This window comes from Lutjanus erythropterus, chromosome 9 (assembly GCF_056507025.1).
Source record: "Lutjanus erythropterus isolate fLutEry1 chromosome 9, fLutEry1.hap2, whole genome shotgun sequence".
In the NCBI taxonomy this organism is placed as follows: Eukaryota; Metazoa; Chordata; class Actinopteri; order Lutjaniformes; family Lutjanidae; genus Lutjanus; species Lutjanus erythropterus.
This window is the reverse complement of record NC_139325.1, coordinates 7,534,316-7,561,949: the sequence shown is the minus strand read 5'-3', so window position 1 is coordinate 7,561,949 and position 27,634 is coordinate 7,534,316. Positions and strand designations below refer to the sequence as shown.

The 27,634-nt window shown below is 39.2% G+C and overlaps 2 protein-coding genes across 2 annotated transcripts; one reads left to right on the top strand and one right to left on the bottom strand.

Moving 5' to 3' along the window:
• Positions 1 to 2,503: 2,503 nt before the first annotated feature.
• On the bottom strand, positions 2,504 to 10,609 carry rrp15 (ribosomal RNA processing 15 homolog). Its single transcript, XM_084726002.1, has 5 exons — positions 10,480 to 10,609; positions 8,033 to 8,367; positions 5,570 to 5,667; positions 5,226 to 5,406; positions 2,504 to 3,142 (listed from the first exon to the last, which is right to left on the bottom strand). The coding sequence occupies exons 1-5, from the start codon at positions 10,517 to 10,519 to the stop codon at positions 2,993 to 2,995; spliced, it is 804 nt and encodes a 267-aa protein (XP_084582128.1). The 5' UTR covers positions 10,520 to 10,609; the 3' UTR covers positions 2,504 to 2,992.
• Positions 10,610 to 17,782: 7,173 nt separating this feature from the next.
• On the top strand, positions 17,783 to 21,514 carry LOC146321015 (uncharacterized). Its single transcript, XM_084726000.1, has 2 exons — positions 17,783 to 17,948; positions 19,838 to 21,514. The coding sequence occupies exons 1-2, from the start codon at positions 17,930 to 17,932 to the stop codon at positions 21,331 to 21,333; spliced, it is 1,515 nt and encodes a 504-aa protein (XP_084582126.1). The 5' UTR covers positions 17,783 to 17,929; the 3' UTR covers positions 21,334 to 21,514.
• Positions 21,515 to 27,634: the final 6,120 nt, after the last annotated feature.

The window sequence follows — 27,634 nt, the reverse complement described above, 5'->3', positions numbered from 1 at the left end:
TGCCACTGGGGGATTTGAACTCATGACCCTCTGAGTTCTGTGAGGCAGCAGTGCTAACCACTGCACCACCAAACTAGTACATTGAATGCTAATGGTACAAATATAAACAAGCTAACAGCTGCTACCTTTTCTTTTTCGGTGATATAGCCATTTGAATGCCAGACCTCGCCTCCCGACATGCAAGCTTTCCACCAAAACAAGTTCCACATCAACACCATTTTGCAGCAGCACCGTCACTGCATCCTGGGCTTAACACCACACAAGATATTTGTGACTGGTTTAAAGAAATGTAAACAAGGCAGGGTTTTTTTCTCCTTATAGCAGAATGTGTGTATGTGAAGCCAGACCTATCTCCAGTGCTGAGCATTGTGGAGAGAGGTATAGCCTACACTAATAGAGGTCAGCAAAGACAAGATTTTCAAGGTTTTATGTAAGAGGTAACTGTTTTACTGTTTTGAATTTATTTGTATTGTTTTGGCTGTTGTTCTGATCAGTCAGGATAACACTGTACCAATCCAGTCAGTAGCCCAAAGGCATAAAGGGGCCAATTTGATGAAATATTCAACACAGAAGCTGCAATTTGCAACATTAGATAATTTCCTCCCAGTCATTTATCCGTTTCTCTCATCAAAACAAACACCACGCTTGCATGACCTCTGTAGAACTCATAAACTAACCTATAATTTGTAACAACCATCCGTTAAACATGGCACCACCACCGCTTGCTCATAAATCGCTTTTTCTTTGAGGTCAGAGTCCACCTCCGTTAAGCTTTTACTGGCAGATTCACACAGCTGACCAACAGGAACACTGATGCAGTGTGTTTAGTTTTCTGGCAGTGTTCCTTGACAGTTCTTTTGGTTACGTTCATTAAACAGAAGGCTAATGTGACCATACTTCAAACATGATTTATCCCAGTTGAGAATGATCCAGCAGGCCGGTGGCTCTGACACAGTGAGCAGACTGCAATGTCAGACAGACAGAGTGTTGGTGGTAAGAGGTAACAGAGGTCCACTCCCCCGGCTGAGTGCCAACAGGACCAGAAGAAAAGGCAGCATACCAGAGTGGCAGGCTGCAGTGCTGCCATGACAGACGAGCATCCAGTGTGGCGCAGACAGGCCGCCGCAGCGCACCGCCTTCCCTCTTCTTTGTCGATAACACCCTGTGCTAATTTCCACGGGTTGTGCCGTCAGCAAGCACCAGACACAGGAAGTAAGACAAGTGAGACAGAGGTGTCAGCCCAAGTGTCTGTGCCACGTCACCGGAGCAGCCTTTTTCTTCAAGTGACCCCTTTTCTATCATTGACCAAACTGACAACCCCCAACTATGTGACACCACAATCACAGTACAGGACTACTGATAAATTAGGCAACTAACCCAAACAGTGAACACAACAACTGCGGGGAGTTGAATATGAATCATTATGATACAAATGCTATTTAATGTGCTTGTAGTCATCAAGTAGCCTGCTTGCAGAGTTCATTGTGGTCATTCCATACATGACATGTGGAAAACAATTCTAAAACTACAGTTATATATTTTTTCACCTCATTCCCATGATACTTTGTCTCATGGTGACCTGTCTGCTTCCAGCTGCTACCTGAGCTGCTGCATGCACAATGAAAGCATGAGGACAGGAAAAAGAGGGTCTTTTTCACAGCGGAAAACAAAACCTCCTTGAAGTTTATGACCAACTCCCAAAAACATACACATGCACACACAACTGTGTGTTCCTGAGCCTGGCTGGTATATTCTATTTAAATAATTATTTTCATTGTTGATTATTTTCTCAATTATTCGGTTCATTTTTTTGGTCAATAAAATGTGAATGAACGGTGAAAAATGTCAGTCAGTCTCAGGATGATGTCCTCATATGTCTTATTTTGTCCACAACTCAAAGATATTCAGTTTACTATCAGAGAGGAGTAAAGAAACCAGAAAATGTCCACATTTACAAAGCTGAAATCAGAGGTTTTGGCCTTTTTTTCCTTAAATAATTACTCCAACTGATTAATCCATTATGAAAATAGTAATTCATTTGAAAAACAATTAATAATTATTTGATTAATCATTGGTGCTTTAGTCTATTTAAACAATTAAAAATCGTCTCCTAGTGATGAGAGAAAAGTCACGTAATACCCCCTTGAACAGGCCTTTCCTGAGAGAAAAGTATTAAAGCATCCATTTACTTTATATTCATGTGATGAATATACAAATGTCAATTAGATGGTAACCTGCACAACAAATAAAAACAAGCAAAACAATGTATGTACACTCAAACGAAGCAGATTTTTTTTTTAGGTGGCTTAAATGCATTTTGCTGCTGACCCTGTCCAAAGCAGTATGTTGCTTGGGTCCCACACTAGGGGAGTGTTGACTGCCATCTACTGTCGGTAACACACTGAGTATGGAGGGGTACCTCACACAACCACTGCAAAATCTATCCCTATTCTCTGAGCATACAAGTCCAGTCTACAGACAGACCAGAGAACACTGAAGATCATACATGAATGAGCTGTTTAATAAACCAGCGCTGTACAAAACTTTACTATTTACAGAGTTTACACCATCACACACCAACAATAATAAAATAGTTTGTTGCAAAAATGGGAGCAAACTGAGGCAGAATCCATGATGGAGGCAGGAACTCCATACCTGCAGCTGCACATCCCGAGGACCAGCTCCTGTTTCCACATATTCCCTCCTCTGCACAATATATTCAGCAACAAATATCACAATGAGATGCTATAAAAACATTTTGTTGTGTGTACAGTCAGTAAAGGAACATTTTCCAGATTTTCTCTTTCCTTTTCATTCAGTCCACAGACTGATCAGAGTGGGGGAACTGCTACTTGATTTTCTCATGGATTCACTTTCAGACGCAGACATGTGAGGGACGTTCCTGAGGCTGGAGCAGTTTTCTCTGCAGGTCAGGGTCCTTGAAGACATCACAGCAGGGTGAACACAGTCCCTTCAGTGTGAGTGGATGGTATCAGTCTGAATCACTTTCCTCCACCCCGCCTCCTGACTGTGGGCCAGGCTCCTCTCCGTCACTGTCTTTGTCCCAGTCTTTCATGGTGGCTCCCATCATGAAGTCGTCTCTGAGGACGCTCCAGGCTGGCTTCTCCTCTGCTGCAACAGCCTGCGCACACACAAACACACACACATAAGTTACACTACAGGACATGCTCACTGTCTCACTGTCTCACTGTCTTTCACAAAGCAACAGTGACACCATGAGGGCACTCTGTGAAATCATGGTTTGTTACAAACAGTTATGAAAAGATAAAGAATTGAACCTGTTTGACATTCTGCAAAATAAAAACAGCCAAGTTAATTCTTTTACTCTCACTGGTTTGATGTATAAGATGACTGAACTCTCATTCATGAAGAGTTAAACAGCAATAAGACAGTGACGCAGCAGCATGGGCCAAGAATGGAGACTGACACAGCAGCTTGTGTCACCCAGGCCTAGTTTTCATTAATCTACTGTAGCTGTGATACATCCAAACATCTAATCCAGCAGCAGAGAGGAGATAGCGGGTCAACAGTTTGCCACATAGAAGCGGCATGAAAACAATACGTACAAATTATCACATACTTACCATGAAATTTGTGGTCAATTTCTGAGAATTTATATTACTTGGTAATTACCATGTATTTACCATGAAATTATGGAAATAGAAGCGTTACCAAACTTTAACTCAAATGTTATACATATGTTGGTTTGTTCTTTATACAATGTCACTTTTCCTAAAATTAGATAAAAATAGCAATATATAATCTTGCTTACAGTATTATAATATATTGCAATATATTGAATCATTACCCTGTATCATGATATGTATTGTATCGGCAGATTCTTGCCAATACAAAGCCAAAAACAATACAACAGGGCTCACTGGGCCGCATGCAAGAACATTTTCATATTCTTATCTTAAATTTGTCTTACTTTTGTATGAACACTCACGTCAGAATTTACAAACGCTTGTGACTTCAGTTAACTTCATAAATGATCCACCTGTGTGTATCTGAGTGCACGTGCGTGAGACTTTTAAATCAGCATAATCAGTGCCCCAATAATACCATATCAGGCTACACTTCCTGCCCCACATGTCAGGAAGTGTTCATTCATGAAAATGGCATCAAAGAGAAAAAAGAACTTTACAAGTTTGGAGAGGAAAATAACAGCATCAGCAGTATAATTAAAAGACCTTCTAAAGCAAAGAAACAGGAAAAACGAGTTCTGCCGTGTTGCCTGAGGGTCAGACTGTCACTGAAATAAAGAAGGAACGTCTCGATATGAAAATGACTTCAAAGAAAAAAAAACAACTCACCACAGTAAAGCTATCAATGACTGCAGTGAGGAGGATGAGGTCGAGGTGAAGTTTTCATTACAGAGATCAAGGACAGAATAAGTGAGGATGTTCCCATGAACAGTAACTTCATAAACCTGCATGTGCAGATATACAGCCAAACCACCTGACATCATTCAATTAATGATGAGAGGCTTTATGTGTAGATTTACAATTACAATTTGAAATGCAGACAAACATAATAATAAAGTGTGATTTATTTTTTAAACTCAACATGTCTTCAGACTAATGAAATATAGTCAGTAGTGAAAAACTTTGGTTTGGATACCAGCAGACTGACTGCACATGATTCTACAACACAAAGCTGGTGAATGTGACAAGAACAAATCTGTTTGTATGAGTGGTTCTTGCATGAAGTCCTTTGAATCCACAAGAGTGGATTCAGTCATCATGCGATTAACATGCAGTGGACATGTGTGTAAAGGGGAAACATTGTGATGCCCACAGAACCCATTGTCATTTAGATATCTTGAGGCAAGAGTTCAAGGGACAGCTGGAAAATGCCCAGGTCAGTTTTTCAATCAATAAAATATAGCCAAACTTCAGAGCATTTTTGGTCCCCTTCCCAACAAGCCACCAGTGGATGTCTTAGGTGATCTAGGTTCATATGATACCAGTACCTTCACTAGCTCTAAAATTGAACCCGCTACAGCCTCTGAAAGACAGTTATGTCAGCCAAGGATGTTGAATTGAAGATGAATATGAATTTAAACCATCAAGTTAAAAATATTATGTATGACTTAACAAAAAGTTGTTTTACTTTACTTCACAGAGAACATAACCATCAACAGGATATCAGTTTTCTACAAGCACTGTCATGAAGCAATGACAAGAAACCATTAAACTTACAGTGTCCTTTTCAGTCTTGTTGCTGCCTCCTTCTGTCCTTCTGAGGACATCGATGAAGTCTTTCTTAGAGACAGAGGACAGAATCTTGGCCTTCTTCCTTTCTGAGCCCCCAACCTCCTTCACTTTGTTATCAATGGTTTTCTGGTGTTTCCTCACAGCGTTGAACAGCTGCACCACCCCCCTGAGCACAAGACGACAGTTACAGTTCCCTTTATGCTTTTCACAAAAACTATAGAGAAAAATTACACACAGCAAATGGGTGAAGAAGTCTCAAATACAAAATTATAATTCATGTTCAAAGTCTCAGAGTGGGCTAAACACTGGGTAAAGAAAGTTATAGAGACCTGGTAGCGATTCTCTGTAGGACTCTTTCAGTCTCGCGGTCCTTCACTATGTCTGGTTTCTCCCTGCACATCATCTCCCACGCTCGTTTCTTGTCAACCTGTTGGACAGAGACACAAATACATCATCACTCAGGGTTGATTATAGTTTGGGTTTTTTCTGTTGGTGGGTTTAAAACAATACTGTTAAAAACAGTAACACTGTTTGATCACATACCTTAAATAAAACACGAAGGAGCAAAGTGACAACATTAAAGAACATCTTTTTTTTAATAGCTAAGGCACATTTGTACTTGAAATTGAACAATATATTAACTGTTAAATATATAAATAAATATAAACACTTAATAAATTCACATACTAAATAAAACTGAAAGCTGAACTGCTGTGTTGGTATTCTACAAATTCCAGCTGACGATTATTTTCTTGGTTAATTAATTAATTATGTAATTTATATTTATGTATGTCTTGTTTTACTGACAACCCAAAGATAATCAGTTTACTGTCAGAGGAGTAGAGAAACAAAAAAATATACACATTGAAGAAGCTAAAACTCTGACAATTGTGATTTTTTTTCTTTAAAAAATTACTCAAACTAATTATTCAATTGTCAAAATAGTAGTAAATTAATAATGGATTACTTGTTGCAGCTCTAGTAAACACTGTGTGCTGTGTTCATACTGCCACACATTTCAGCTGCATTTAAAATATGATTTGACTTTTGTAGAATATGATTAACGGCTTCAACTCAATTAGACCAGTTGATTAATCTCAATTAAAATTTGATTTTAACTGACAGGGAAATTAGTTGCCAGGAACATCCCTAATTAATATAAATGTCAAGTCATTATGACATGTCACATCTAGTGTTTCATATCACTGCTTCCCATCACTGGGGTCAGAAACACCCACACTGCCAACTAATGTGTTCATCATGGCATCATGTAAGTAGCTGAGCACAGTGTGCCTCTGCTCCTGTGTGTCACCAGCTGCTTCCACCCTCTACACACCATTATCTTGAAACATTAGTTGGACGTCCTGCCGGCTGTTGGAATTGGTGTTATTATGATAAATAAAATTTTCATACCCAGTCTTTGATACCCAGTTTTGTATCATAATACTCTATTTCAAAATGATACTTGAGACTGAAACAATGCTAGTTCGATACTCGATATCTAAAAGGTCAGAAACACAATGTCCACAGGGGACATTAACTCTGGACACATAGCATGCTGCAGCAAAACCAAATGAATGATTTTGAAAAAATACCTGAATGTAATTATTTTGACTGATGATACAACTGCAATATGGTTTGTAATATTACAGAGAATGATTATTTTTACATCATTATTATCATTGTCATTGAAACACACATTTAAACAATTCTGGTGTGATTTCAGCAGGAATCTGAACCAAAGAATAATGTTTTCTTAAGAATACGATGTGAAGGCCAGGACATCTGCCACACAACGATATTACATTGAAAATGGTATTCTGACACACATTTTGCCTTTAACAAATACTACACCTCCTCCCATTTGGGAATTGCAGTACACCATATTGTGATTTCAATAAAAGTCTGATGAATTGTTCAGCACTAGAGGAAAATAACAGAAACAACTGGAGTCTGTTCACCTCACTGCTTAGTCAAAGGCTGCAATGAACTCAGATGCACATCCACAGTGCTGCATGAGGTGGAAATTCACTTCACTTTTTTTATGAACACACACACAAACACACATTTTAATTGACAGTTCAGGCATGTGGGACTGAAATCTGTGTTGCAATTGGGTTCAGTAGGTACCAGTCATATATGATTGGGGCTGTACAATAGAGGGAATGATCAGTTTTGCATTACAATTTTCAAATTCACTGAATAAAAATCTACTAAAATCATGATGATGTGATATTTATTGAAGTCCGAACCATACAAATATTTTTTTTTTATCTGGAGAACAAGATTTTTATGTCAGGTCATCTCTGCAGCACTTTTTTTCTTTTTTCAAAAAACTGTGATTTGGATATTGCATTTGGCCATATTGCGATTTTATTGCAATTGTGATTAATTGTGCAGCCCTACTGACGATGATCATCTCTGATGTGAAAAGATCAGGTCCACACAGCCAACAAAGTGTGCGTCCTGGTCGTCACTTGGTAAGAAAATCTGTCGGCTGAAGTGGTGACACACACAGGATGGCAGCAGTGTGACATTCGCCTGAATCATGCTGACCAAGTTTCTTTAGCTGTCAAGCATCTGAAATTGAAGGACCTTCCTATGTTTCTGTAGGGTTAATGCAGTCTTAAGACACCTCTCAAAATGATTTCTATCTTTTCAGACAATAAAAGCGGATTACAGATTTAATTCAACTGAGTTTTTGTTATTTTTAACCTTAGTTAGTTGCATATAGCAGGGTTCTATGTGAGACACAGATAGACTTGTCATTATACAATATGAAAGCTCATTACCTGTTTCTTCCTCTCCAGCTGCTCCTGTTTTTCCTTCTCCTTCATCTTGTCCAGCTCTTTGTTCTTCACCAGGATGCTGCTTTTGCTCTCAGTGGTTTTCTTCCTCAGGATCTTTGCCATGGCCTCAGCCCAGCCAGCATTGGCGTCACCGTCCTCTCCCTCCTCGTCCTCTCCTCCGTCTTCATCCTCTGCCTCCTCCCCATCACTGCCTTCATCACCACCTTTGTCATTTTCTCCTCCATCACTCATTTCATTATCTGACCCCTCATCATTGCTCCCTCCACCAGAATCACTGTGGTCATCGTTGTCCTCAAGCTGAGGCTCTGCATTGTCTCCTGAGACACAATAAATGTTTAAATTACACACATGCACATATATTGTGAATTTGTAGCTTAGTAAGTATTCATTATGTCTGTTATGTTGACATGTCTGCTGCACAGATACACACAGAGTGCAATGAGGAGACTGACTGGGCCGTGCTGAGTGGATCTGTGTCTACTGATGTTCTGTTCAGGACTTTTCATTTGGTTTCTTCTTCACTTATTTCTAGTTGTTATTTGATGTTTCCTGAAAGTTTAAATGCCATGCACAGTACATACAACATGCATTCTTAAATACAAGTATGGAAGTAAGGCAATTCTAAATCAGGTTTCCTGTGGCTTCCCTCAGAATAGTGAGACAAGAGGGCTGCACCATTCTCTGTAAAATGTGAATCACCAGTTTTCTCACCAAGATCTGAGATCACAATCCTTACTTTTTCAGCAAAAACATTTATTGCACTCTTAGATGCTCAAGAGAAAAAATGAATCTGAGGCACAGAGCTTTAAACACACAACATAAACACATGACAGATTGAAGTGCTCGACTTAAATATTACATGTATTTAAGTGCCGGGCTTGAACTTAAAATGTCTCTTGTTAGTCTAAACTTGTTCCGAAGAAAATCAGTCAATGATGTAAACTCTCCTGAAGAGAAAAACTCAGCCTTTTGCCTTAAATACCTCTTTCGACAGACTTAACATGATTTACAGCTGTTAAACTAGGAACATCACCAGCTTTGGTCTGCATTTTCAGATCTGTCCGATTTTAAATTCCTTATCTAGAATCTGAACTTAATTTTGTGGGAAAAGAAGTAATAACCTTTTAAATGTCCCATATTAGTTTTCAAAAGTGAAACCAGAACAGACACTCTCTAGAATCTATCTTTTGTCCAGCGGCTGTGAAGACAGCAGAGAAGGCTGGAGGAGATGAGACATGAAGCAGCACAGTTCATGTGAGTCTCACAAGAAACATGTGGCTCAGAAAATGTGCAGATTTATGATCTATGACCCATAAGATGATGCAAGACAGATAAGAGAAATAACTAGTGTTTACTAGAACTGCAATGATTGATCTATTATGAATATTAAATTAATCGCCAACTATTTTGATAATCGATTGAGTAATTTAAATCTTGAAAAAAGTCAAGATTCTCTGATTCCATCTTCTTGAATATGAATATTTTATGGATACTTTCCTTTTATTACACTAAACTGAATATTTCTGGGTTGGGGCAGAACAAAACACTTGAAGACGACATCTTGGGCTTTGGGAAACACTGACTGACATTTTTAAAAAGCATTTTCTGATATTTTATAGACTAATCAACTCAACGATTAATCAAAAAATAATGAAAATACAGCCTGTTAGCTGCAGCCTCAGTGTTTACCACACTGCAGTACTTACACAGGTCAGCAGACTGTGAGCTACTGAATCAACCAGAGGACAAAGCATACAGATGTAACGATCTGAGAGGCACAATAGAAATATTTACTTTTTGACATCAGAATGTCATTAGACTCTATCAGCATTGGAACGTGTCCAACATTGTCCCACACGAACATACTCTTTGCCCCACATTTGGTTTGTTGGACTCTGGCTGGTCCTTCTACTGACACTTTACATTTAATTTTATTTATTTATTTGGCATCATGGAGATTCATTAATACGCAACAAACAAAGCTACTGTATCTAATGTCAGAATGAAGACTGTACAGCTGGTCCAGTGGTGTTTTGAGACTCCTGAATGAAGTTTTCTGTTCTAACTCACAGCTGGAGCACAGAGAGACACAGGCTCCACAGTATTATAACGTTATTTTAATGACTTTTAATCCACCTCTGACTGCTCATCGTTGTGACTTAAGCTAGTATAATAATGTTACTCTACAATGCTGCATTTCTCTATAAAAAGTATAACCGTGTAGCTACTTCAGTTTAAGTTAACGTTACCCTGGCAGCTGGCTAACAGGAGGGCTAAAGCTAAGCTAGCTGTGTAGCATGCACAGCACACAGAGTGAAGGGAGCAGCGTTAGTCAACTTAAAGCGTTTATTTGTGAGATTAAACACATTAGACACACTGCTCAAGTTTTTCCAGTGGAAACACGACTGAATAAATAACATAAAACTCACCAGATATCTGCACATGTGTTTTCACCAGGGCTGCCATCATGGAGTTTGAGGAAAATTGTTCCGTAGAGTACAACTACCACAGAAGAAAGGTTCCGCCACTGGTATTTCTTCCCCTTTGAGGTTCAACAGCAGAGTTCTATTACCGCCATCTACTGGAGATCCTGCACTCCTACAGACTGTCCGGTTTGTCAGATTCTTCCCATCAGTCCTTTCTCCTCAGGCAGGAGTAAAAGTAAACATATAAATACCTGACTGTAAAATACTGCAAAATAAAGTCCTGCAATGAAGATGTAACTTAAGTAAAAGTTTATAAGTATATTCAGGAAAATTTATTTAAAATACTGAATTTTGGGGGCAGATGAGAACATTCCAATCCAAAATGAAATCAGTATGCTGAAACCATGCTGCAAAACCACTTCATTGACATGGGAACCCCTGTGAGACGAATTTTCTCCAGAAAATATTATTATTTGTCATTTGCAATTGTCATGAAAATGTCTTATACTATGTATTATACTAAATACAGTGTCCAGTATTTATTATTGGAATTGCAAACAATTTATTCACAAATATTTATACAGAAATATATTGTTGTGGTGTTTTCTCTCATATTGCCATTGGATACCTGGTTGTTTCTGGTTTCAGGCCCTCTTCCAGGGGTGTCCCTGCTGCAAATGGCCCACAATCCCACCTCTGTGTAGTTCAGAAAGCCTAACATTACCCTGTATACAACCTGAAAACAGTAAACTTTTACTAGTATTTTTATATAATTTTAAATAACTAAAAAGAAAAATACAACACTAATACAACTTAAATTAGGAAAACAGTTCGCATATACATTAAATGCTGCATATATAAAGCATTTTATTTTGCATATTTCAACCAGAACCACAACTGCAGGGCCTGTGTTATATGCTCTTGGATCTTTCAACTCGCCTGTAAAAACTGTCTGTATATTTATGTTCCTTAGAACTATAAAAGTCATTATATCTACACTTTCATTTATTGTCACAATTTGAAGTCATTCCAAATCTACCAACAGAGATTCTAGTAACCACACAGGGATTATAGACCATATCACAGCTTTACAAAACTCCTTTTCATATAAAGTCTCTTATTGCATCTCCAGTCCAGCCATGAGTTTGAATGAGAAAGTTGACTGCCAGAAATAGACAGTTACAGCTACAGAGGAATATGATGGGATGAGATCAACAATAACAGGTAGAAATTAAAGTAGTTGTACATTTATTGATAAATGATTTAAAGGGGCACTCAGCCATTTTTACACATGACGATAACCTGTGTCTAAATAAAAAAAAAAAACATTGCTTGCATTATGAAGACTGTAGGATCCAGTGTAGTTGGAGTTTGACACACAAGGACAAGTCAGGAAATCACGTCACTTCTGTTTTGTATATATTTTTAAACCAGTCTTCAGTCAGAGTTCCCAAATTTTCTAAAAACTGCTGGTGTACCACTTACTTAAATATCACAAGAACATTTTATGATACATAGAGATTAGGGAAATAGTATTAACAATATTCAACAAGTCAACACTTTCTTTTCATGAAACATATTTCCAACGTGGCTACTGATATGAAATGTGACATGTTTAATGACCACAGAGCCCTGCATGTGTGAAAGTGATACTCGGGGGAACCTACAGCCTCATAGTTTGCAGGGCCAGTGACCAAGCTGCTGTATTTGATAGAGTTAAAAAGGGAAATGTGTTGACCCATGATAAGATGTTGTGTGACAGCTTGGCAACAGATGCCTTGTTTTCTTGCATTCAGAGGTGGGTAACCCTTTTATAAGAGTAGAAGTGCAGACAACATGTACTAACCCAGCTGATTCTAATTACCACAGTTAAAAGAACAGAATCAGCTGGTTTAGTATTTGGTTTACTGTGTTCAATACTTTCCTGTGTCACTCCACTTTATTGCATATAACTTTTAAATTTTATGGAAATAGCTGTATTGGAAATTTGCCTAATCAAAAAACCAAAAACAAAACAACAACGTTGAATCCTTATTTCCTTCACTGTAAAAGCCTTTGAAATTATTGATCATGGGTGTATGGAAACATAAAACATGTTATCTTATTTTATAATAATAAAATCAAGGAGTGTTGTATTGTTGTTCAACACAAGGTGTGCCAAGCTCCTTTAAGACTTTGGTCATAAAGGCTCGTTAACTTCCACTTTCATATCTACCACTCCACTCACATGACTTCTTACCAGCCGAGGCCTTGTTTTACTTGTGGAGTTGACTTTACTTGTCTGGACTGACACAAACAAAAAGCCACAGGAATGGGTAAGTTATTGAGTTTGGTCGTATGGACAGAGAGATTTCCTAAGATTACATTTGTTATTGAAAATGTTTCTTTGTGTTCTACAGAGAAAAAAATGAGAGTGGTGGTGAAAGTCACTGCTGCCACCTTTGCACTTAACCTCGCAACAAAGAGAGCAGCAGAAGTAACAACTCTGTCGTGGTATTTTAAAGCTGACAGTCTTGTCAAAGTAGCAGGTCTGGATGGATTGTCATCTCTCTTGGGGTGTCTTGGACTCTGCCTGGCCTTCCTATCTGTAGCCTGTGGAACTGCAATGGGATCTGGTGCCACTATGATGATGATGAAAAGGGAAACTCACCCCATCTTGAAGACAAGCTGTGTAGGGCTAACAGTATTTCTGGGATGTGGAATTGCAGGAGCAGTCTTTGGATCAGCCTTTTTAACACTGATGGCCCTGGGACTGAGGGGTTTCTGTCTGATGGGATTTATCCTCAGCCTCACATTAATCCTCATACATAAGCAACAGCCAGTAACAGCAACTCCAGAAAATATGCTCACCTTCTCTGTTGTGACGTTCATTACGATCCACCTTGGAGTCTGGTCCAGTCAGGTTGGTGATTCTGATGAACCTAGATTAACGTGTGCCATTTTTCTCTTGCTTCCAGCTGCATTTCTGATGGGCTTTTTGGCTGAATTACTAGCCTTCAGAAAGCCCAGTTACAGATACATGACACTTAGCTTTCTGCTGCTGGTACCAGTGACTGGAATCCTGCTCGGACTGGGGATTGAAAGTTATTCTAGTAGCACTCTGCGTTTCCATGAAACTTTTTACACAGTTCGATCTCTGGTCTGTACAGTGGAGATGCTGATTGGGCTGATTGGCGCTCTTTTCGGTGCCATGTCAGTCAGCTTCTGGGCAGACCAAGCTGAATGGCTGTCTTTGTGGATTTCTGTCCCTACAGCTGTGATCCTGTACACTCTAGATGCAAATCCCCAACACTTAAATCTTCACGGTCTTACTGAGTTGTGTCTTCTTACCGGTGGAGAGTTTGGACTAATATCAGGTCTTGTTGCAGCCTCTGGGGTCTCTCTGGGACTTGCCATCATGTCAACACAAGAACAGCTTTGGTCTCGTGCTGTGCTGATACTTGGGGTCGTGTTTGTGGCTGTTCACAATGACTTTATCTCATTCAATAGTATTGTCATACCTGTATTTTTGCCATTTGCCCAAGAGCTGCTAAAAAATACAGAGCACACTGGGGAACATGACAGTGGAAACGAAGTGTTAATGGAGGTGGCTCTGAGTTTTGCCATTGTTGGCGTGGCGATGATGGGAGCCACAATGTTAGGGGTTGCTGGACTCCTGACAGCTTCTCTGGGATCTACAGGGTTTTATGGTGTTACACTGGCCATCTGTATAACATTAATGAAGGCATATATGTTATGTGGACAAGTTGTCACCTTTTCATGAATACAAAGATTTCACTTCTCTGACATAGTCAAAGTTTTGCATGCATGTGGCTGTATGCTTCTGCCAACCAGTCGTATACATCCATGTATGACCAGATGTCCAGACTTTGAAGGAATTTAATACAATGTATTTAGTTTATTTTTGGCAAAATAGAAGTTATCACTATATTGATGTGTGTGATTCCTGTGAATAATTTCAAATACAGAGGATTGATATAGAGATGAATATTATGTCACAGTGAAGTTGATTTTTGTGTTCAGTTTAACATATACCTCAGTATATTTCTGAAAACCCTTCCTGTCCTTATTATGGGATGGGAAGAGGTGCTCTTGTTTGTTGGCTGCCTCAGTGTTGTGTCTCTTTTCCTCTGAAATAAAATCTAAATAAAATATTGAAAAAGGCACTGACCTTTGGCCTTTCAAATATAAACTGTCATCACCTCATCATTTTATCCTATTACATATGTGTGTTAAATTTGTGTTTTGAGAAGTCGCAGTCGGCAGTCAACCTCTGACCACTAACATCTAATCAGTTCATCCCTGAGTCCAACAGCTTCACAACTTGAACCCTGTCAAAATGGATGATCTCGCAAATCCAGCTGCCTCGCAAGGTAATAATTTTCTAGGAAGAGTGTTAAAGTAAAATGCCTGTAAATAGCAAAAACTGTGCAAAAACTGCACAGCAAATTCAAAATCACTAACTTCCTGTTGGGTTTAGGCTGTGGCTCCAAGAGGCTTTGTTGCAAGTCTGGGCAAGTACATTTGCCAACCAACTTTGGTACATTTAGATGAAACCTAAATGTGGGGGCTTCAACTTAGAAATTTTGTAGAGGATGCCATGGAGCCAACTAGCTCCCAAGCCCAATCCCTGCAGACCTTTGCAATTTTTGCCAGCTCTACCCAAGCCACGCAAAAATGTGTTTCAGTAGCAGTATAATAATCTCTCAAAATGCAATATGTTCTTTGCACCTTTGGTCCCAGGATTATTTGCCCTGGCAACTGCTCTGAATGCTTTCAAATTGAGTATGCAGTCCATGACCTTTTCAACTGAAATTCCTCAGTTTATCAGAGGATGAAATCAGTCAGTATCTTCTGTCAACCAGCTATCAGAGAAACTGGTGTAAAGGAGTGGATGGACAGGATGGGGTAGATGAGACACAGGTGACACTACAGATAGTGTAGTGAACAAATGTTGCCTCACATGTGACACTGAACACCAGCAACCACATATATGACTCACAGAGTGAAGTCAACTCATGTTATAACTTCAGGGGTGAAGGATCCTTCATTGTCCATCTTTCAACAACATATTTCTGATTTTGGACGTTACAATAACAGCATGCAAATTACTCATACCTTTACTTTGTCTGTAGTTTCTTTTTTCCTTCTTATCTCAGTCATAGTTTAATGTCTTGAGGAGTAAAAGTCACATACAGAGTGTGAACAGATAGGAATCATGGCAGCGTGGTGTCTGTGCTGGTGAAACCTGGTCAACCAGTCTGTTTAGTCTCTGACTGCAGGCTGGTCATATGTTACTCACACATGGTGACTTTACTCACCTACACATCTCAACAGGAAGTCATTCAAGTCATTCACTGGTACATTTAAAGTTGAGATGAGATGAAAAATGCATTTTTAAGCCTTCCCCTGACATATGGTGCATCCACTTAACTATATATGCCAAAATGAAATAGAAAAAACATGTATTGCTTTGTATTTTGATATCAAAATCATGGAAAATCTGTCATTTTTTCTACCTGTACAACAAAATATGATGGATACTTATGGAACCAAACAGACATCCACATGTCGATCAACTGACGTTATGAAAAGTGTGTGCATTGTTGTGTTTACCACTTCAAATCTTGTTACGTTTCCCCAAAATACCATTGTTACAGGCCAGAATTGTGGGATAGAATTTATTCACATTGGGCAGTGTGGTATTTGTGACAGTAGATGATGTGTAAGGCATTTCACAGTGAACTGCTTCAGCTAACAATACATATGATGGTTGGGATGCACTGATTGACTTTACAGTTCAAAAGCAAACACTTTGTTCTTCTATTTTTTAGAAGTTTCTGTAGCCATGCTCTCTCTGTTTTTTTACCACTCCTTGTCTTTTTTTTGTGGTTGCAGATCAGAGCCAGACACATCAGCGCTTTCATATCCTCTTCCATAGTTGAACTGAGAAGTACACATTTTCCTTCCAAAATGTTATTTTTTCTTTCCCTCTAAAAAGTAGCACTGCTTAAAACACAGTGACAGTGTGAACATGTACTCATGGTGGATAGACAGAGTGATAATCACAAGATAATGAGTTATACCATTATTTTACTAATAAATACACATTAAAAACACGTAAATTCTGTGCATTTTGATTTTATTGCGTCAGTCTAGTGGAACCTGACATTTTAATGAAAGTTGTTTGTAGCCGTTAGTCATTGGATGTCACCTGAAACCAGGTATGAATGACAGTCATTAGAGTCATATGACGGTGAACAGCTGTTGTACACTTTCAGTGAGAGACTCATCCCACCAAGATGCACCACTGAGCGCCACAGCAACTGTACAACTCCTCCCTCTGAGTGACCCTTTGACAATTTCACCCCTGTCTACAACTATAAAGCCATAACTTACTCCATATTATTTATATTTAAACTGCTGACTGAATACATAATCCTGTGCAATAACCTAACTGTGCAATAATTCAACTTGTGCAATAACTTTGCTGTCTAGTCTGTCATACATCATTTCTATTTACACTGATATATAAATATATATTTTTGTATCACAATGCACATTGTGTACATAATTCGTATTTTTCTTATTTTATATCTCTACTTCTATTCTATTACAGTATATATGTAAAATAACAGTATATTACTGTTTGTGAAAACAAAGCACATACCTTTACTGTATATATTCTGTTTTATTATCTATTATTACCATTTTGTCTCTGTGCATATTTTGTAGACTGTACATATTTTTTATTTTTTTTCTTCTAATTGCACTATGTGACATATTTTTTCTGTTCTTGAAAGGAGTATCTGTAATGTGAACAATTTCCCCTCAGGGATCAATAAAGTATTTCTGATACTGATTCTGATGTAACAGTGTATCGCAATGTCTGTGTATTTGGCAGAATATCACGTAATGGAAGAAGATAATAATTCACACTATGTATTTAACTGTGCAACAAAAATCTCAGATTTCTCTGAAATTTGCTACAATTGAAGTAAATTTCCAACAACTCCAACAATCTAGTTCAACTTAGGGACATAAATGCAAAGTGAAATACACATAATCAGGTTCACTCAAATTCATCTCCTTTAAATCCTGGCTCAAACCTCCTGGCCTGCTCTCAGAGAAGTAGGTGTAAGGGGGACTGACAGACAGGATGGGCAGATGAGAGAGGATGAGGAGACAGGTGACAGATAGTGTAGCGCAGGAATGCTGCCTCACTTTTAACCCTGAATGCCAGTGTTGCACAGAGATCCTGGAGATTAGGATAGGATCACCTGGAGAGAAGATACAGAAAGGACAAACCGGTAGTGGGTGTGTCCTAAATGGGCTGCTGTCATATAAACAGGGAAAAGAAGCACTTTCAAACACACAGAAACAGGTGTGGAGAAAACCTGACAGAACTACAGGGGAAGAGGATTCTTCAGCCTGCTGCACATCTCACAACAACATGACACACACTAAACTGGGTAAAGACATTCTAAACTTTCTAAACCTGCATTTTCATTCCTCTGTGTTAATGACTGGAAGCTGAGATGTATGCTTGCCTGATTTGCTTGTGTAAACTATACTTAGCAGAACAACATTAGCAGTGTAAACATGTTGGTTTTGTGATTCAAGTGCATTCATTTTTACAAGTATATATGAAATGATTTCTAATTTTGTATGGTTACAGCAACAGCATGAAAACTACTCATACCTTTACTTGTCTGTAGTTTGTTTTTTCCTTCTTATCTCAGTCATAGTTTAATGTCTTGAGGAGTAAAAGTCACATACAGAGTGTGAACAGATAGGAATCATGGCAGCGTGGTGTCTGTGCCAGTGAAACCTGGTCAACCAGTCTGTTTAGTCTCTGACTGCAGGCTGGTCATATGTTACTCACACATGGTGACTTTACTCACCTACACATCTCAACAGGAAGTCATTTAAGTCATTCACTGGTACATTTAAAGTTGAGATGAGATGAAAAATGCATTTTTAAGCCTTCCACTGACATATGGTGGATCCACATATGGTACATTTGAATAGAGAAAGATAAATTCTGCTGTTCTGTATCATTTAACACAAAAAGTAAACATTTGAGTAGTCATTGAAAGGTTTTACATTTAAAGTATTTCATTAGACAAAATAAAATATCTTTCACTTCAAAGAAATCAAGAAAATCAATAACTCATTATTCATCACATGCCTTTTTCTATAAGGACAATGTGTAAGTAAAATGCTACAACGCTACGACCTCAGTTCTGTGAATATGTTAACATGGAATATATCAAAAGAAAGAACAGATCTGATAGTTTCAGACACAAAAAATATTTTGTTCGAGCTTCATTCATTGTTTTTTATAATTACTTGAATGTTGGTTGGTTGCATCAAAAAATCCACTTTTCACACCAAAAACTGAGAAAATGGTGTTTTTGTGAAGACAGTTTTAAGAAGAATATGACCTTGTGTTTTTTTTTTTTTTTTATCACTTCATATTATATGTGTGACATCACTGTCACCAGATGGCTAACGTTAGCTGTGCGTGTCCATCCCCCGCTGAAACAATTTGAGAGGCCTGGAGGCTGGAGTGTTCTCTGTAGTGCGAGCAGCCTCGCTCTGTGCTGACGCTCTGTGGCTGGGTCGTGGTGCTCTCTGACCCGCCAATCTACACCTGAGCACCAATGTTCTCATGCTACAGAACATCTTCCTCTTCTGCCGCTACTCAATTCTGGCAGTTCACTTCTTCTGCCAGTGACAAATTTTTGACAGATTATGCGTCACAGCATCCTCTGCATGGGGTGTGTGGCAGCTCTAACCTGTTAGTCATGAAATGAAAAGCATGAGGTTCAGAAACACAAGGGAGTAATGTGGACAACAATTTTAAAAACTGGTCCGCTACTGAGACCACAGCAGCCAGTCAGTTGCAAGCTTAAATGTAACCCTTATGGGCAATTGCAAATGTCAAAGTCCATCCACTACAAGTCCCTGTTTTGCCACTGACAGGCTCAGATTTGAATGAGTTTGAATAAAGATAATGATGCAAATGTTAAAATTCCTGTTTCCATAAATGGAGTCTGCTTAGTTAGTAGAACAGCGATTAATCGTCTGTTTCTAGTTAAACAAAAATGGTGGGCAGTTGCCCATAAGGATTATATTGCTGGCTGCAGCGATTTTGCTAAATACTGGACTCATTACAAAAATGTGTTGTTTTGCCCCATTAGTCACTTAGACACAAAAATCAAATTGAAAAATATGAGCGTTATCCTTACACCTAACCAGCTTATGAATAATACATCACACTGAAGTCGTTACCACAAACATCACATTAAATGACACTTCTTCAGTGGTTAACAGTTTTGTTCTTGTCCTGTTTCAGGAACTCATAGCCCCTTAATGCAGGCAGCTGTGGGCTTTGCACTGGGAGCAGTGGCAGGCTGCACACTGGGAGCCACAGAGGACCCAGTGGACAGGATCCTGTCAGTGCTGACCGCAGCCGGTCCACTGAAACCAGTGGTGGAGGAGGTCAGGACAGTGGGTGCTCTGGGTTTGGGGACCCTGATCGGAGCCACAGCACTGACCATTGCAATGACCTCAGTGGTAGCTGGTGTGATCCTGGCGGCGGCGGTAGCTTCAGTGTTTGTGGCCACGAGAGGCTGCGGGGCCTCCCACATGGACTCTGCTGGCCTGTGGGTGTCAGCGGGACTCGCCGGGGCTGTTGGGACCACGCTCAGCGGAGCCACCCTTGGGGTCACTGTTGAATTGATTGTGAAGATTTACGGCATGTTGGGCCTCCTGTGGGCGCTCAGCATATTCACCGTACTCAAACCGCCACTGAACTTTGTGTTGAAGTTCCTGTGGAAGCAGGGGGAGTCCTGCTGCACTTTGGGCCCTCCAGTCTGGGCCAGGGAGAGGGAGCAGATCGAGGCGACAGAGCTGCAGCAGAGACAGAGGGTAGCGGTGCAGATGGAGCACAGGATCCTGATGCTGGAGAAGGGAGGTGATAGCAGCGGGTCAGAGCCCAGGATAACGTGGGACAGCGAGCGGAGGCAGAGGGAGGAGATCGAGAGGAGGAAGGTGGAGAATGAGGAGGCAGAGATGGAGCAAAGGACCATCCAGGACTGGATCAACACCGTGGTGCTCAAACATGTGGACTTCTTGGCTTTCTCAGGAATACCAATGACAGTGGTTGCCATAGTAACATCAGGGTTTGGGGTGTTTGGATACGGAGGCCATCAGTCTGTGTTCATAGCCCTCCTGATTCTAGTTGCAGTCATCGCCTACCTGCTTCTGAAATCTTCAGACTTTAAGTTCTGGATGCTGGTTGGATGCATGGGAATGCTTGCGACATTTGTCATCGCCATGCTGACGCTGCACGCTGGCCAGGTGGTCGTCACAACTGCCATGAAGATGAGAGTGGCCGGGCAGAACCAGTCCAGAGAAAACATCAGCGCTCGGATGAACCAGCAGTCCTCTCTGGAGGCTCTGAACACGGCTTTCTTTGTGGCCAAACTGTGCGAGCTGGCTCTGGGGGCTGCGGTGGGGGGGCCGCTGGTGCGGCAAGCAGCTGGAGAGGTCAAGGTCATAGCAGGGGCAGCATTAGTGGCATTGGGTCTACTGGCCGGGGTGGAGGTTTTATCCCCGGTGCTTGGAGAAGGGGGAAAAGCCGGAGCGCTGCTGGGGGTGGTGGGAGCAGCGGGGGTATCTGTGGGTGCAGCGGCTGCTGTGGCTGGAAGGTGGTCCTCATGGCAGGGAACTCTGGGAACTGTAGCAGGGCTGGTTATAGGAGCATTAGGGGTGGGGAAATGGCATATTGTCAACATTGGACTGCAGCTGCCTGTAGCCTATGTCTTTGCTATGACCAATCCATTTTAACACACACATGTTAAAGGGAAAATTCACCATTTTTATGTGGAGGTCCAGTCAGTTTTGGTGGTAAATGTGGTCAGTTCCTCAGTGCCGCCACATTGACAGAAAACTGAATTCTCTTGCTGCAAAATCTGTTGTTCTTCTTGCACCAGTGATGTCACAGTGATTTTGTTGGTGTTAACATCCTACATTTGCAGCCACATTACTGGTATTTGTTCTCATAACAGAGCTGTGTGGGTAAGGTGTGGGACATGTCTCTTTTATTTTGAAAGGCCAGCAATATCAGGTGAAGGATCTGTTGTTGTCAGACTCTGAATGTTGACCCAGAGAGCAAACAGAGAGAAACGTTGTGGATCTTATTTTATACAAATTTGACCTGAAGTTATTTTCTCTTCTTTGAGGCAGACTGAGATTCATTCCATCTTAACTATTTACAGCAGATTTACATGTGCTACATGTTATTTTGTTTGCTGTTTTTAGAAGTATGCTGAAATAAACTTTGTCTAAAATGCTATGTACTCAACCTAATTGGTATCAAATTAAAGAGGAAATTGTGTTTTTTTTTCAAATGACACTTGTGTTTGTCATAGAGCTCCTCCCCAGCGTGAACATGGGCATCAGAAGCTGAAATGCATCCTGGGGGGTGTAGGCACTGCCGGCATGGCTCTCTGAGCAGGAGAACTCAGCTTTCTTGGTCAATGTAGCGGCACTGAGGAATTTATTGTTTCAACGGATGACGTTTACCCTCAACTCTGACTGAATGAATTTTCCTTTAAAGATCCCATAGGCTTACTGTGGAAAGGTTTGTCATTGCAGTCAACAAATCCCATGTGCAGACCCGAACCAACGCTGAATGTATCCTACAAACAGTACTTTGTGTAGTACTTTCCTCTGGCCTGTAGTGCTGTTTATCCATCTAGATAGTTTTGGTGTGAGTTGTAGAGTTTTGCAGATATCAGTCATAGAGATGTCTGCCTTCTCCCCAATATAATGGGACTAGATGGTACTCAGCTTGAACCAAAGCACCAAAAAATATATTTGAAAAACTCAACACGAGTGTCTTTTACCAGAAATCATGACCTGTTCACTCAAAATAAGCCACACCACTTGTTGTGAGCAGTTTCATACAAGAACTATTTTCTTTCGACTGAACCAACGTGCTGGCTACCTCAGTAGAACATACAACTCAGCCAAGGAGGATGCCGTTAACGTTCACATCCCGTGCTGATGCATGGATTATTTTGATTAAATGAGTCATGATTTCTGGAGAGAGACATTACCATTGAGTTTTTCAATTTTGTTTTGGTGCTTTGAGCATCACAAGCCAAATGTCATCTAGTTCAAATATATTGGAGGGAGGGCAGAGATCTCTACAGCTGATATCTCCAAAACTCTGCAACTACAACAAAACTATCTAGATGGATACATACAGTGGTGGAAAGAGTACTGAATATGTTAACATCCCAATTCCAAACCTGTGTGTGCAGCAGTGTTTTTTTCATCCGTATGGAGTCCTGGTCCTGGTTTCATTGGCCTGTTTGTGATCAGATCACCTAATTGGCTACAAAAAATGCAGATGAAAGGTTTGGATATTAATTTAACTTGCACTCAGAACTCATTTCTGATTTTAAAAGTAACTACAAGTAGATTACATAGTGTAATAAATACTTAAGTACAAGTAAAAATACAGACTTGAAAATCTACTGAAAAATGTACAGCTACCCAAAAAATAACTTAATTACAGTAAATTCAGTATTTGTAATTAGTTACTTCCACCCCTGTATACAAAGCGCTTTGGGTCAGGGGAAAAATTCATTATTTGGGTTGACCTTTGACACACTGGCACAGTGTTAGTGAGAGATTTGTTGACAATAAGAACACTACTGAACAACACCCGGCTGATTCTTCTTAATAAACACAGTGGGGCTGATGGGGCAGGACATGTGTGTTGGTGTAGCTCTGTAGGAGCAGCTGATGATGCATCAGAATCAGCTCGAAAGAATCAAGGAGAGCAGATGTAGGAGACCAGGATGAAAATGGACAAAGGTGTGTGTGTCACACAAAGAGTGCAAAAAGTTAAATGTTATATTTGATATACTGTTGATATTTAATGTTTTTAGCTTTTAAAGCTGCCAATTTATCATGAGAAAAAACACAATGTCTGAATAAGAAGGAATAAATCTTTTTTTTAATTGTGTTAAAAGGTTCTTTACTATGTTTTATGAGCCAATGGATTCTGTTAGTCAAAGAAAAATGTAACTGTTTAATAAAGGAACTCAGTGATTTGGACTTAACCGGGAATGAAGGGACCTACTGGGGACAGGTCAGGGCCCTAAGACATTCCAAGTTGGAAAGTGACTGGGCTCAGTGAAAAGACAGGATCTCCTGACCTGTTTTTGTTTTTTGTTGTTCCTGATTGATCAGTATTGAAAATATCTGCAGTTACTGCTTGATTTGTTTTAATATTCTTGTTTGTTCTTGTACCTACATTATACGACTGCAAGGTGCAGACTTAGCATTTCTCTATAACAGTAAACATTCATGACTGAAAAAGCAGCGATCAAGTTTAAAATTAATCTTTATTTGGTATTTACTCTGAGTTTAATGCTCAGAAACTGAACTGATGTGTCTCATCAGGAGTGTGTGGGTATAGTTTGATGGAATTTGATTGACATTAACCAAACAACCAAACCCACTGACTGTCAACATATTCTGATTGGTGCAGAGATGTGTGTTACATCACCTCTTACTAAACTAGTTACATCCACTTAAAACCAGTGAGAGGAGCACATGAAAAAACAAACACGTTTCTCAAGTAAAATAACAAAAACTGAATGAACATGAATTAGTGTGTTTGTGCTGGACTCCATTACCCATAATTAGCTGACTGAGAAAGGAAAAAATGTAACACAAGTTTAATTGCAGGATTATCTGTAGTATTTTCTATGATATTCTATAGTGTGCTGTAGTTTTTTGTATATTTAGGTGTCTGTGCCCAGGTGCTTATTATATTATGTTAGTGTACAAATTAATAAAACCGAAAGTTTTTTATCTTTCAAGATAAAATCTGCTTCTGCTTAAATTTCTAACACATTTAATTAGAAGGCTCCATCTCACATTTCTCAGTACCAGTGCCAGGCCTAACTGTAATATTATTACTTACCCAGAAATATGTAGTGTAAGGGATTACAATTTTCAGTAATATCACTGTTACTAATCCAAGTAACTTTTTTGAAGTTATTTTTTGACCTGTGTAGGCTCTTATGACGTGTAAATGCAGCAGCTCAGCAGAGCAGGTCATGTCAGCCACCAGCCAATAAGCTAATTGAAGGCTGGAAGATGAGGGTGAGAGAGAATCTGTGCGCATGGAATGTAATCTGAAGGTCACACTCAGAGAGGTCAGCTTTGTTTCCACCACAGCCAACATCTGGACAGCTGACAAGAAAAGCTGTCTGAGTGTTAACAGTTCACTGATCAGCAGTTCAACTTTGGAGCGCAACAAGACCACCAACAATTCTGTTTCAAGATTATAGCCACTGCTCCAGCGATAGAAGAGTTGTTTTAATGCACCTCTGTTGTAGGTCCAGGCTCCATTCGTCCACTGTTTCAAAATAAAAGCCTGACTAAACTCAAATATACTACAAAAGAAAAAAAACATTGTAGGTTAAGGTGACACAGTTTGAATGTATGTGATGGCAATAAGGGTTAAAAACTGTATTTAGTCTCAACTAACGCTAGGACTCCGTTTCCAACTTCCATGTGGGGCTGGTTTGTCAATCAGTGGCTGTGCTGTCAATCAAAATGACTGAATCAGAACAAAAAATAACATAAACAAACAACAACAAAAACAAAACAAAAAAAAAATATGGGAAGCTTTAAAATAATTAGTGTTCTTTACATATAAACAAAAACTGCTATTTTGGCTCCTACATAGTAATATAATGAGTAATGCAATGAATTATTTTTGATAGTAAGTAATATGTAATATTAATAAATAATAATAATAGTAATAAGCAAGTTATTACACTTCCTGAGTAACTTAAGAGACAGGCATTCTTGATTCAGGAGGATGTTTTGATTAACCAGTACCTGGACAAGTTCAGCCACTTCTGCACATACTGTAACCTGACTACGATCTGGACCTAGAGAACCACCTATATGGAAAAGAAATTAAAATAACCGTATAAGAAAGTCCCATTGCCTTTAATAGCAAATGTTAATGTTGTGTCCTCATATGATTCACTCATAAAAGTATTTTTCTCATATAACATAATCATACAAGTAACATACAAATAAACATTATTTATGTCGTTTAAAAAGACTCAGCATTGAAACATGGCATGTGCTCGACCAGGTGAGCTACCAGGGTCACCTATGTTTGTAGTTTTTAATTAAATATTTCACAATCTCTGACTTATGACTTAGTAACATTTTTATTGTTATAATATAGACATAACCTTTAAGTGACATTTTCTGACTTTCTTCCAAAAGATGCTTTGTTGTTGTTTCATATTGGTATTGACTTTTAATAGCGTGCAAAAGTCAACAGTTATTATTGTTTATGATAACATCTTTATTTTGTCATTCAAAGCGTAAGAGAAAGTTATCATCTCCACAGGACCGTATGAGAGTTTGATCCACTCACAACTCCCTCCACTCAAGAAAATCCATACCACGTTTTATGTTTTACCAACTTACACCATCTGCTGGTGGGCAGAGGAAATGCATTTCATTTCATCACCCCATCTTCCCCAGCAATTCTTACCCAGCATATTCTATTAATAAGTACAACTCGTAAGTGAATTGACTGTCATATGTACCTCTTAGTTCATTCCCAAGTTATACAAGTTTCATATTAAAAAAATGGACTAACCATCTTGTCTCTGGCTTGACTGTCAAACATGTAATTTACAAACATAAATATTTTGTAAAATATATCATATTTTTTCATACAGGGAAGTTCTATACTATTGTGATTAACTGGTACACAAAAGCTGCTTCTTCTTCTTCTTAGACCAGTAGTTCCCAAACTTTTTCTGGCATGCCCATCTTTCGGAAGTTTGAAAAGTTCAAGCTCCCCCCACCCCAAAATTTTTGATCAATCATGAACAACAGTGTTGGAAATGATAAAATTGAATTCAAAAGTTGAATTTTATTGAAATAAAGGTCAGCAAGATAGAATCAATAAACTCTTGTTTGTTTATTTCCTCTACATAGAACATATTCATTCAACTTTGATTCACTCTTTATTTCTGTGCCCCCCTCGCTGTCTCTGCATCCCTCTGTAGGGCCCGCCCCACAGTTTGGGAACCGCTGCCTTAGACGATGAATTAGGCTCCACTTTGTTGATTTGGTCAGTTCAGTCAAATTACTTTTTACCAGTGGTGAAAAGGGCACTGGAAATACTCAAGTACAAGTACTGTTACATTATTGTAATATTACTCAACTACAGGTAATAGTACTGGTTTATAAAAGAAATAGCAAAAGTATTAAGTATTCTACTCAGAGTATTACTTACTTTTCAACTGTTGATGTTTAAGTACCCCAAAGAAGAAACTTAATTACAGTCATCTGAGTAGATGTAATTAGTTACTTCCACCCCTGCTTCATTCATTTACATTCAGTATTTTATGAGAAAAACTTTGAGCTTCAGGAAACACAAGTGCAGGTTTATAGTTTCTGTCAGACAGCTGAATCAGGTTACATGTGTGTGAATGGTGGCTGATAAAATCTTGGCTGTACCACCAACACATGACATGTGACAGAATGTAGCAGAACCTGTATTACAAGGTGAACCACCACAGGTGTGAAAAATCCAACTGTAAAACATAAAGACACCATGAGTGTGTTTGTCTGAGCGTCACTCTCAGACAACACTGCAGCATTGTGGAACAGCCTGTAGGAATCACTGTGTTTCAACAAGCTTTACACAAATAATCTATCAAACTAAATTATCAGAACCCTCCTCAAAACAAGACAATGAGTCACATTTCAGTTTGATCATTTGTGTTACATTTAAATGCTTGTTTACTGTTTCCTGGTGTGTGTGTTTCCTGACAGACAGTATGGTGTTGTGTTGATTAAAATAAAACAAAATAAAGTAAAGTAAATGAGATGAAATTATATAAAGTAAAATAAAATAGTTATCAGTGCATTTTAAAACTTTTGTTAGACTGGTTGAACAGTTTTCCAGTTGACCTAATTATCAAATAAAGTACGTTAAACAATTAAAACTTTTCCAGATGACAGAAAAACACATTTTCAGACCATTTTTGTGGTGAGAGATGAAGGAGCTGAACCATGTGCC